General features: G+C 37.1%; 1 protein-coding gene across 1 annotated transcript in view; it reads right to left on the bottom strand.

The window, feature by feature from the left end:
• Positions 1-13,296, bottom strand: part of LOC150084458 (cell adhesion molecule Dscam1-like) — a 435,843-nt gene that overhangs the window by 213,226 nt on the left and 209,321 nt on the right. The window contains exon 7 of the mRNA XM_090376242.1: positions 6,695-6,964. Within this exon, the coding sequence (XP_090232368.1) occupies positions 6,695-6,964 (270 nt within the window). The remainder of the gene's footprint in view (positions 1-6,694; positions 6,965-13,296) is intronic.

The following is a 13,296-nucleotide window of genomic DNA, read 5'->3' as shown; positions in this document are numbered from 1 at the left end:
TGGTAGGCCTTGCCCTCCTTCCTCTACGCTGCACTGTTTTGATACCCAATGTGTTCGGATTAGAGCCAATAACTGCATCACGATTATGAGCTGCTTGGGTGAAGAAGGTCTTGTCTTGCTTGGAAGTAACGTTACTGTTGATAGGTGTTGATTTCATTCTCCATGCTCTTGGTTCAACTGTCTTCTTAGAACTATTTTCAAACGGCATGTTGTGACCATCAGTTGTATTTGTTGCATTACTGTCCATTGTTGGTCGGAAGTAATGCTGTTGTATGTTTTGCTGCAGATAGCTCGATTTGGGCTGTTTGGAATTTTTGTAGTTCAGTTCTGAACCTCTGACGGCCGCTTTAGTTGGTCTTTTGGTGTTCTGATGCGTTATTTCTTCTTGTGCAGCTGGTAACTGGTGTGTAGTCTGATTCAGTCTGTTTAGCTGAGAGGATCTGTCTCCTCTTAATAAGGAATCTGGAGTTTTTCTTTGTGTGATTTTTTTGATAAATTCTAAATAGTCAGAATTCCTCAGCATTTCTTCGAGAGGACTAGAGACCTCAAAAGCAGGTTTATTATTATTATTATTGATCGGCACCTGAGGTTGCTGCGGTACAGTCTCACTGGGCGCGGAAGAGACAGGATCTGATGTTTGAGTACCCACTTCCCTTTTGAGTATGGCTTCCTTTTCTTTTCTTGAGCTATTCGGGGTTCTTGGGTATGTTTCAAGAGTATCGGCTATTCTGTTAATGCCTTCAAGTATCATCTCAATGCCCTTTGTTTCATGCCCTTCTCTGTGCAATATTAAATCCTCAATTTTCTCGAGACGTTGTACCCAGTTTTCTAATTTTTTCCCATTGGCCGATATATATTTTTTAAAATTATTTATCTCGCTAATACAATTGACATGAAATTCTGAATTTTTTCTTTTTTTCTCCTTCCAAATTCTACAGGTCCCCCTCCTTCTCCTCCTCCAAAAGATCTCAGAAGATTTTCTATCAAAACCATCAAATGGCCTTTATTTATGTCTTCAATTCACCAGGATTTTAACGTTGACACTCGCCGGTCTTTGAACCAGTTCAATTCCTCAGAATATGCATTCTATGTACAGGCTGCCTTACTTCGTGCTACAGAACGCTCCGCTAAGAAGAAAATTAGCAAGCATACTACAGTTCCATGGTGGACAGCTGAACTTTCCACTCTGCGCAAAAAAGTACACAAAGCACGCAGAGCCTTTCAACGTAGAAGGTACTGGCCTGAACCAGAAGTCACCAGACTAAAAAATATCTATAAAGGCCAGCGGAATGAATACGTAAATACAATTGCTAAACAAAAACTTGCCTCCTGGCAACACTTAGTTCACTCCACAGGAAATTCTGATCCCTGGGGTCTATTATATAAAATTAGCAAAACCAAGTATCACTCTCATGAAGTGTACAACACTGTAGTGAACAACAACACAGAAACCACTAACTGGAATGATTCAGTTAACGCCATCCTGGATCGCTTGCTTCCCCTGGACGATCTCACCACAGAAACTCCAGAACAAATATCTATCAGGAATAGTAACTCAACCTACCACTCCTCATATGCAACAGATCTCTTCACTCTTCCCGAGCTAAAGCTGGCCCTAAGCAAAATAAATATCCATTGTCCGGGTTTAGATCTTGTGGAAAATGCTGTAATTATCAAATTTGCTGAAATCTTTCCAGAAATACTTCTAACTATGTACAACAAATGTCTTACTGAGGGGATATTTCCAAATCTCTGGAAGGTAGCTCTGATCAAAATTATTCACAAGCCGGACAAAAATAAATCTGATCCCAAAGCATACAGACCCATCTCTCTTTTGGCAAACCTTGGCAAACTATTTGAAAGACTGTTAGCACCCAGAGTAGCAGATTTAATTGAAGGCCAAAACTTAATGTCTCCATCCCAATTTGGCTTCAAGAAGGGAAAATCCTGTGAAGACGCCTTGGTCTCTTTAGTTAACCACATATCAGCTTCAAGGGCAAAATATGAAATGGCCATATTCATTGACTTCGAGGGAGCTTTCGATTCCCTCTGGTGGGAGAGCGCTCTCAATAGTCTTACCAAAGCCAAGTGCTCTCAGCAACTATTCCAAGTTATTAGAAGCTACTTCCAAAATAGACTCATCCAAGTAATCTCAAAACAGCAATCTCTCTCAAGGACCATCTCAAGAGGATGCCCCCAGGGATCAGTTCTGGGGCCCCTCTTCTGGAACATAGTTCTGGACAGCTGGCTCACGCAAAAACCTGACAATATCTCTGCCTTCGCCTACGCCGATGATTTGGTTCTTCTAATTCCAGGTCGATCACGTCTGCAACTAGAACAATCAGCCAATATAACTCTTTCTCAGCTCATCAAGTGGTCAAGTATACATAAACTGCGAATATCTGCCACAAAAACAAAACTGATGATTTTTAAAGGCAAGTTAGATTATAGAAGACCTCCAAATGTAAAGATAGACGGAAAGCAAATCCCTTTTGTTCCTGAATTAAAACATCTTGGCGTAATTTTAGACGACAGGTTAACCTTCTCCTCTCATATTAATCACCTCGCCTCGAAGATTAAGAAGTTCACTGCAGCAGTTATCCGAATTTCCAAATCGGACTGGGGACTAAACAGGAAGACTCTCTTACTATATTATACAGCAGTATTCGTACCAATAACAACATATGCTTCGGGAGTCTGGTTCCATAGAGCCGTTAATGTTAAACTCCGTTCCAAGCTCATCTCCATTCAACGGATTATGCTGCTTGCCATGCTCCGGGCCTGCAGGACAGTGTCCTCTGCTGCTCTGCAGGTTCTTGCTGGAGTCTTACCACTAGACCTGCATGTAATTTTCAAAGGACTATGCTATCGTCTAAAGCACGGAGTTCCCGGCGAGATTCTCGGCATCTCATGCAACTTAACTGCTAACATCAAAGACGAGAAACGGAGGATCTGGAATGAACTTATCAGTGTGTGGCAATCACGATGGGACTCCAGTACTACTGGTCAAGTCACCCACTCTTTTGTTCCTGCAGTTACCTTCCCTCTCAACAAGAGCATCCGCCAATGGTTTTCTCCTAGCCTAACAACATCGTATATACTTACTGGGCACGGCTCCATCAACTCCAAACTATTTAAATTTGCCTTGTCTGACACCAATCTCTGCTTGTGTGGTGCTGAGGAAACCTGGACGCACATTCTGTATCGCTGCAACCTGTACCACGATGACAGAAATACATTACAAGCTGCTGTCAGCAACTTCTCTGAAGGAAATGAAGTGGCGCTGACTGAAAATTCTCAATCGTTCTCAGCTCTACAACAGTTCTGCTCTGCTGTTTTCACTAAAAGAAAGCAACTCTTCTCAAGTTTATCAACATATCAACAACAAGGAACCAACCCAACACCTGCAATGTCTATAGCCTCTTGAAACTGACATCGCCTGCCATCTATTCTCTTTTTTTTTTTTTTTTTTTTTTTTTTTATTAGCTGGTACCCCAGTTTGGGCAGCTGTGGATACAGGATTAGCTAACACCCATTGGTATATAGCACTACCTTCAGTGGGTGCGGTTTTCGTTCTTCCTAGGATAGGAAAAGACTGCTGTCTTGTGGTTCCTGGGACACAAGTAATACTTCTGATTAATTACGTGATGTGATTTGCTCTGTGAACATGATACATGTTCATCACACCTATAACATTGTAATTAACTCGATTATATGTATATATCATTGTATGTATCATTATATATTGTATCATATATATATCATTGTATATATATCTATGCATGTACATAGCGGATTTGCCAGTTTCTGGCTAGGGGCCGCTTGCTGTTCTTTGTTCATAATAAAGAAAAAAGGTGTAAGTTATTATGCATATAGTTAGAGTTGATTGTGTCAAGAGCTCGGATTTTACTATGTTTCAACCCGAATATAAAATCATGAATCTGTTTGACATGTATAATTGGTTTGTCCCAATACATTAACATGTCATTAAAATCGTCAGTTATATTTGGTGTGCGGGCTTTTTTACTATTGTATGTTTTTGCTATTCTGTTAGATTTGGGCCTTTTTACTATTTGAAACAGGGTATATATATACAAGTATCGTTTATAGTATTGCTAGTGTAGCAATTTCCATTACATTTATTATTAAGACCATAAGGATACAGTGTTTTATATTTTAATATATTGATATTTTCGGATTCTAACCTGGTATTGTGGTTACTTTCAATATTATTATAACATTTACTATTTGCTTTTTCATACTTGGATGGATATATATATATATATATATATATATATATATATATATAGCAGACAGAAATGAGCTTATTTTCTTTGCTTTAAAATTAATTAATATTAATTAGCATTAAGAACATTGTCTGACATCAAACACTACCTACATTATTATGGAGGCTTAATGCCATAAAAAATAATTCTATTCGTCATTATATCATTTAAAAAAATAATCATGATTCAATTGGTACAATTTCAGAAAAGCGCTTACATTATTTTTTACTGAATCCCAACTCATATCAGGGAATGCACATAAGTGCCGTTTCATACCTCATCAGTCATCCGGAAGGTATGTACAGTACAAACCAATGGATGCTATTGTGGCCAACTGAGTTAACCAATAAGGTGAAACAGAATCACTGTTATGGATGGCGAATTCGGGAAATAGATTACACAATGGTCATACTCATCTGACCCGTTTGTTTTTAATCACAAAAGGTACAAAAAAATATATGATCTTCTCCAATGTAATGATTACTTACCATTCTCTCAGTAAAGCATATCTTCATTGATTGCCTTCGTTATCAACAAGACAGACGCACTGGCTTCTATTTTCCATCCCAATAAATGAACCTCTGCCGTTAATCACTGGTGATTATGTCAATTTACTAGAACTCTTCACATATTTAAAACGATTCCGCTTAATTACTCTTATCTACTTAGTTCTTGTGTAGATCAAACTGAATTTTAACAAACCCCTTTTGCATTACAGAATACTTTAATAAAAACAATCCTTGCACTGTCCCTTTTCTATTGTCAACAGAGATAACTATGAAAGGTTGGTCCAATAACTTCATTCTAATGGGCCACAATTGCCAATTGGGAGCTTCAGAAGGAAATCAAGTAACAGCCTTTGTCCTTGTGAAGCTCTACACATTGTACATTTCTTAAAATATATGCAGGGAATGTATTTATTTTGAATCAAGTTTTGAGAGAGAAGAGCAAACACTGAAATTTATATTACGTATATATTTTATACTACTGCATTAAGTAGTCTATAGATTAACAACACGTAATATGAATGCGTAGCTATCTGTATCCGCTGTATTGTAAACGAGCATGATCTGGTATTAAAAATTAGTTTAATCGAATTAGTTAACGTATGCAGTGCGCCATTTCAGGTGCGTTAGAAAATAGTAATTTACCATGATTTATAACAAAAAGAAAGGTGCAAAAAGCAACGACCTTTATGCGCAAACCAAGACCTTAACCAGCGCATGGCAACAAGCATTATATCCAGTGCTTCAGCTGCAATGTACAGTATATGAATAGTCGTGTAATATGAATGAAAACAATACATAATATTTACCGAATTTAATGAAATTTGGAATGGCTCAACATCTTTATAAGTTAAAATGTAAGATTTCATTAAATCTGGCCCCTAAGAGTCGAGTTCTAACATGCGGTCGGTCGGACAGACATCGTGAAGATATAATGGTAAAGCGGCCCTGTTATGGACTCAAATGTAATTTTTAAATCTGTATATTCTTCTTGCATCATCGTCTTTGATCATTCTCAATGATCCAATTGTTTGCAGATAGCTGCTAATTAACTGAATATAAATAATTATTTATATCATATACTGTATATAATCATTGGTGTCACCAGTAAACTGCCCGTATATCACTAAAAAAATTAATACTGTTCAAGTTAATTTCTGATTCGTCTGGTTCGTATTTCATTACGAAGCTGATGGTTTCCCTTTTACTTGAAAATATAATCTCCCGATATTGCAGTAGTTTCTCATTATATTTTAAACACATTTTCCGAAATAAATTTTCCAGATTTTCATAAAAGTTTATAGCTAAAACATGTGTGAATCAAACTTTAGTAATACTGCTTTATTCGAACTCGGCTGTTTTGCTGAGATTTAATTCGCTGAGAAAACTGGGACACTTTAAAGAGCACACTCTTATATTAACGGAGATATTTTTCTTGGTTTTATATTGTAAAGAAGAGGGAGTGTGCCTAATATTTCACAGATATCCAAAGATTGCTAAAAGATGTCCAAAGTTTTAATGGGCTATAAAACAGCATCTGTTAAATAAAATGCTTGCAATTTCTTTATTATTTATTGCGCACTAAAACATTAACGACCAAATATAAACTGAAAGTAACGAAAACTTTAAACAAACTTTAAAAGGTGTGAGGCGTACATTATTTCGCTTTTAACCGTCGTTACAGCTTTCTTAAGCGCGACTGCACAGTCAGTATTTTATGCACTATGGAAATTCAGACTGTTTAAGTAGAATTAACCATCTTAAAAGGAAAATACCTAAATATTTGCATAATGATCTATATAACAACTAAACAACCTTCTTTGATTTATGTTACTGCATAAGAGATGTTCAATTGGAACACTTCAATCAAACATATTTAAGAAGAATAATGTCTGTTCTTACCTCCTAGTTTTAATTCAGCAGCATTCTGAGCCGACTCTATATCGTTGTAGACAAAACATTGATACATTCCTTTGTCTTCCCTGTGGACGACTGTGATATGCAAAACTTCCCGAGATAAGAGCACGATCCTTCCATTTTCTGGTAGAGGTCGCTGATCTTTAACCCAAATGATAGTTCGTATTGGATGGCCAGAAACAGTGCAGTTAAACGTTGCAGCTCTACCAACATCCACCACTTGCCTTTGAGGATAGATATGAGAAGACAATGGCGCTAGAATGCAGAAACACAGTTACTTATGAAATGACTGAGTTATGTATACAAAGGTAGTTGTAGAAGCCGGTGTGTATTAGTTAAATATACATATGATGTGTCTAACAATAATTCCAGCAACTTTAAAATAATCATGCAATGCATATGAATAAATAAACACTGCGTGAATAAATTAAAAAGAGATTAGATAATGGGTCCAGGTGGTAACAATGTACGTAGGTGGCGCTGGCCTGCAAACAGGATCTGTTTCGGCAGAATTTTTAAACTGTGAAAGCTAAAGTATTATAATGAGATCGATATATTCTAAATTTTGAGGCAATGAACACTTCCCCACATTCTAATTAGACCTGCGTATTTTAAATCATTTAGAGCAGCCTGTCATACTTTCACATCGCGCACCACTAACAAAATTCTATACGACTTTCTGTACTTCAAAAATGAAAAAAATAATCATTAAATGTATTTTTACTGTGGAAAGGAGTTTTTTTTTTTAAAACATTTAACAGCGAACAGTATTAAATATAAAGCAAGAATTTATTAATTTTCACAAAGTCACAAAACTGAAATATGCATTAAAAGGAAGGATGCCACGGAATATTTGAATATGATTTCAGTTCGGATTGGTCATCTTTATGAATCTGTTAAATTAATTAATTACCAACTTAGATAAAAATTGTCTCATCAGTAAGTTGTACAGAAAGAGCTAGAAAGTTTAAGAGATTTATCCGAAAGAACAATACTGTCGTCCCTTAAACCGGAAATCGTCCTTTTCTGATTACTTGAATTTGTATTATAACTTGCCATCACAAGCCACGTCGACTGATGCTCTTCTTCCTTAGGTGGGCTACCCGGATTCATATTTTTTTATTTTTTTGTTAAGTTTGGTTCTTTAAGCTGTGTTTCGGTGTCTGTAAAAATATTTCTCTTCAAGATTTGACACACAGATCAAATAAAACGTTATGCTATTACCCCATCGGCGCTTGAAATTACGCTTTTTTTTTTTAAATTAGAAAATTTCGTGTGTCCATTCCAAATTGGTTGCAGTTGCCTTTTACGATCTTAAAATATTTATTTGTAAAACTAATTCCCAAATATATTTCTTTGCTCTTGAGGCAGCGTCTATTCCATCTGAAGCCATAAGACGTCAATATGTCATGGTTGGAAGTTGCGTATTGTATGGATCGTATTGTGTTGGTTTTCTCTAGTGGTGAGATGAAAAACTAGAGCTATCAGAGGAAGCGTTCTTTATCTTTCCATGAAAGCAACTAACTTTTCCACAGATTAAAGTATTTTGGAAGTTTATTTTTTTTCCTACACAAATAGGAAAAAAATCATATCGGTTTGACAATGAAGATCCAACCCAAGATGTGACTACTAACTTGCGTTACCGTTGTTATTGTTTATGGTCTAAGTCGTTGTTGTCAGCAACCAAAACCACATTGAGCTATGTGTATTATGTCTGTTCAAGTATATGTTCATGGACATATTTACATACTACACGGGCTGAAAAATTCCAAATAACTCACGAGAGAAAATCCTACCTTTTTCGCCTGAGATTTGCTAACTACAGCCAGAACTGAAAAAGACTTCAGAAATTTTCCCATCTGTGGACAGGACTCGAACTCAACCCTCTTCAAACCAGTGACGAGTCGCGAAACCACCGTATTGTTACGGACGACCTACTTTACGCATTTTGGATTTTGTTAATAACCGTTTTTCATGTTATAGTCAGATGTAATTTGGACTAGTGTATCCCATTTCTTTACCGTGCTGATCAGTATAAAGTTCTCGGGACTGTATCCAAAGCAGTTGACACAATTTATTTACACTTCGTTATTGGTTTATTATTATAATTATTTTTTTTTAAATAACCCCGTTTCATTCTGAGTCATTTTGAGTTAGCATTGTGGTATCTCTGATACCTCTATGCAATAATACGTCACCATGTGGTGATACTGACACCACATTTGGTCTTCAGATCTAATTCCAAGCTTCGGTTATTTCGTACGTATACCAATCGATCGATGTAAGTGAACCATATAGGACAGACTGCTCTGATGGTCTTTAAAGGAAGGGATAAGCTGGATTAAGCAGTGAACCGCATGCCGAGGCCTCCATTAAAGAAAGGAATAGAGAAGTGGCAAAAAAAAATAAAAATATTTTGGTTTTATTATTCAAGGTGTAGATGATTCGCAAAAAATAAAGAAACCATTTGGTATTGTTACCAAAATTTTATGACGATTAATGTTCTATCTGACAGATCCTTGATCCTGGTAAGATTATACTGGATAATGCGGTGGTCCTCCAATGCTTATCTTGACCCGGACTGTGTGTTCAGGGCCGATTTGATAAATTTTTCCGCCTTTTCCTTAGAAACTGGCTAACCCAAGTTGGAGTGAAATGGCCATCAGAAATCTCGCCTGTTTAGGATGGGAATCAAATGCTAGTTCTAAAAGGGTGCCAAGTACATGCTGACATGGGGATTGAGTGATCTTTCCTTCTTTTTAGGTTTTACGATCCTAATTATATGAAAATTGAGTAACCCTTTAAATAAGTAGAACGACACTTTCCGTTGTATTGTGGGGGTGGTTTTAGTTAATCTTTATTATTCTGAAAATCCTATTCCTCAAAGAGGCCTACAATTATATTATATTATGTTATATTTTTTTTTATATCCCCTTATTTTAACCCCTCCCACTTTAACACCTGACTTGATTGATTTCAGAAAATTCCCAGACTCACGGGGACCCCTAATATAATAAGGTATTCTTCCACTGGACTGGCTGAGTTTAGAAATGACAGACACACACACAAGAATGTAGAATATACAAATTTGTTTATTATTGTCATATTATATATAAGAAAATTACAATAACCTTTAACAGAATACAGTATTTAGTTTGACACTTGTTATTTTACTAATTTTTAAATGTGTATATATCTTGTAATTTACAGTCAACCTTGTTATCAAAAGAACTACTAAATCCTAATACTTATATATATCACTGTGTCTCTTCATGTTGCTCTACAAAGATTTCAGTAGGTCCGGGCATTTATTACCCCTCACAACGCACAATCTGTCTCTTTGCTCCTTAACAGTCCATGTAAGTCAATAAACCACCATCAGCCAATGAACAGACAAAATATAATTTCATAAGTGCTCGTTTCCCAACTTATTAGGAAATACATATATATTCATTCCAGAATCCTTACTTGCAAACATGTCAACAGTCAACAATATCCAACAAATTTACTTAGTTACCTTTCCGCTCAATTAATCCACTATTTCACAATTAGGGCTAGATGCTCATTTAATTGTTTACCTGTTTAATCATTTTCTACCCCAAATAAGTCATACTCACAGCAATTTAACATTCACAATAATTCAAGGACAAAATTTTTACTTCCTACTACAGGTTAACTTACTCTTAAATTGCATTACTCTGATCTCTATACTAAATTGAATTATCACTCCTTAAGTATTACACTCGTTCAAATATATATGTATATATATTTAGTACTTTGACATTCTCTCTTATAACTTATAGCGTCCTCCTAGAGTCCTTTTCATTATTAAATTAGTTCCCCTTTTTACAAATTATATTCTCAGTACTTATTCTAACACTTACGCAATGGTCTGGTATTCCTCCCTGCTCGGTCTCTCTTCCTATCTGCTCGGGGTGAGGACTGGAAAACGAAAGGTTGCTCATCCGGGGAACACAGTAATCTATCCTGGGTTTCTCTACCGGGTACGGCACGGCTGAAGATAATACGGGATCTTATCTCCTTTCTTCTTCCATCTGCGTTGCGTCCGAGGACTGGGATACCTTTCGGGTCGACTAGTCACTCAACTGCTCAATCGAGAAATTTGCTTCTAGGGCGTTTCACCATTCTTCCTCCATAGACTGCATTAACTTCTTCAAGGGAACGATACTTCCGACTCTAGACTTTCACAAAATAAATTCTTATAATCAATTCTCCCACTACAGCTTCCATCTCCCCAGGACTGCTTCCACCACAAAAACTCCTCCCCGAATGAATCCGGTATCAATTTTTTCTTCCCTTCTCTCCTTTCTCTCAAATTTCCCACCGCTTTCTTACTGGCCAATCGTTGACTTCCACATCCTTTCATTCGTGATCCTATTCGTCTCCCTTCATTTCCGTGGGCGTGCTTTCTTTTTCCTAGTGTGATCGAACTTCCGATAGACTGGAAATTACTGGATATTTCTAGAATTTAAACGTAAGTTCCGGTCAGCTAAGAGTTTCAGGCTTTCTTTGTGACCTCACCCCCATATCCATTTCTAGTCGCCCACACCTGCTAGAGGTCGAACCGTGAAATCTATAATAGGGCCACTTCCGCACTCAGTGCCCTTTCTATAGAGTATATGCTCCTGTCTTAAGTGGGATTTGTTTCGGTCCATTATGATTGCTTTTACTGACTCGCTTAAGGAATTTTTCCATACAACCGAGATTTAACTAACTGGGTGTGTTTGGACTAACCTTCGAATTTCAGTGTTTCTTAACAAATGATACTTGACTGAAACTAACTATATACGCCACAATTAATTCTTCCAATATTTAACAAACTTTATAATTTATTGTAAGGCTGGGTCCTTACATTGCATCCCTCTCCCCCTAAAAATTTATATCCCATATATATAAATTTTATACAGGTCCTCAGGCGGATGTGCCTTCTTCCAGGGCCTACTTATTAACTACAATCTATCCCTCCTTCTAAATTTTCTATATACAATTATATACATGACATTACTTAATTTTTTTTTTTCTAAAACTATTCCCATCCCATGTTTTCATTAAATACTGCTCCTAAATACATTTGTTGTAGTCTGTTTGTCTCTTTCAACTTGAGGGCCCTTTCCCCATAGGAAGTTTCAGTTCTGTGGTTCCATGGCCATTCGATTCTCTTCGACTCTGTTGATTCATTTACCCAGTTGTCATTCTTTTCACCTCCACTTTCTTCCACTTTATTTAACAGTTCGCTATCTTCATGTTTCTCTTTATCTTTCTCCTTTACTTCTAATGTTCCCACGTGTAGTGTTTTGGTCCTATTCCGCCGTCTGGGTCCCTTCTTTCGCCCTTTCACATCAATTTTTTCAGTCTCTTTCCACTTCTTTTCTTTCCTTTCAATTACCGAGCTTGATCTCTTGTCGTTTCTCTCACTTACCGGACTTCCATAATTCATCTCTCTCATTTCTGGCCTATCCTTGCACTCTATTGGACCAAATATGAGGTTTCTTGAGCGCCAAGGATAAAATCGACCTCTCTTGATCTTCCATGACTTTCTGGGATCAGTATTCCCATACTTGACTCCCTGATCCACCATCTGAGTCCGGCAGAATCTGGCTATATGCCCATATCTGCTGCACCTATAACACTTCACCTGACCTTGACGATTCCATTTATGTCCTCGATTGGCCAAAACTATTGGTTCTTTATTCATAAACTTACTTCTATGTGTGAGGGACATCGCCCTTGTGCTGCCTGATTTATTCCTCCCTTTTTCACAGGAATTATTTTTCCAGTGTCTAAGATGCAGAGCATTCATACTTATATGCTGCCCTTGATTTGTGCCCCTGTCTTGGCAGTGTTCATTTCTGTCCCCGTGATATCTATCCCTATACCAGCAGTCTTTGGCCCAGTGATTGCTTCGCCCGCATATATAGCATTTCTTTCCATATCTTTCTCGCCTAACTTCTTTGACTTCCCCTTTCCACCCCTCTGTGTCGTTGTACTTACCTCTTGTGCTCTGCCCCGTTTGCGGTCTTTCACCCCCCTGCCTATTATTTTCATCTAGTGCATTATTTTTCGTGTTTAATTGCTCTAATAATTTATTTAATTTTATTTCCATTCCCGCTATCTGTTTCTCTAGCCCTTCTAGCTTAATTTCGCCTTCCCTTTCTTTATTACCTTTCGGTTTTGTCCCTTCTCCAGTTGATACTATATTTATGTCCCCTCTTGTTGCCCCCCGACCTTGGAGATCTAGCTTTTCCTCATCAGTGGCTAGTTTCATGGCCTCAGCTAATGAATTGGGTTTTCTCCTAAGGATTTCTCGCTTATATTTATCTCTGACCCCCATCAAAAACTGTCCCATCAGGATTTTGTCAAAGGCACTTTTTTCTTTTTCTGATACTTCAGTATTTAATTTTACTGTTAAAAATCTTTTGTAATAGTCCTCTATGCTTTCGCGATTATTTTGACTGTAATTATTTAATATCCCGATCCCTTCCAGAAACGTGATCTTTGGGGAAAATAACTTCTTTAATATCTTTTCAAAATTATCTAATGTTTCTATTTCCATCCCTTGGGTTTCC

The sequence above is a fragment of the Mastigoproctus giganteus genome, chromosome 6 (genome assembly GCF_048544385.1).
Source record: "Mastigoproctus giganteus isolate SK-2022 chromosome 6, ASM4854438v1, whole genome shotgun sequence".
Classification (NCBI taxonomy): domain Eukaryota; kingdom Metazoa; phylum Arthropoda; class Arachnida; order Uropygi; family Thelyphonidae; genus Mastigoproctus; species Mastigoproctus giganteus.
This window is presented reverse-complemented; position numbering and strand designations above follow the sequence as displayed.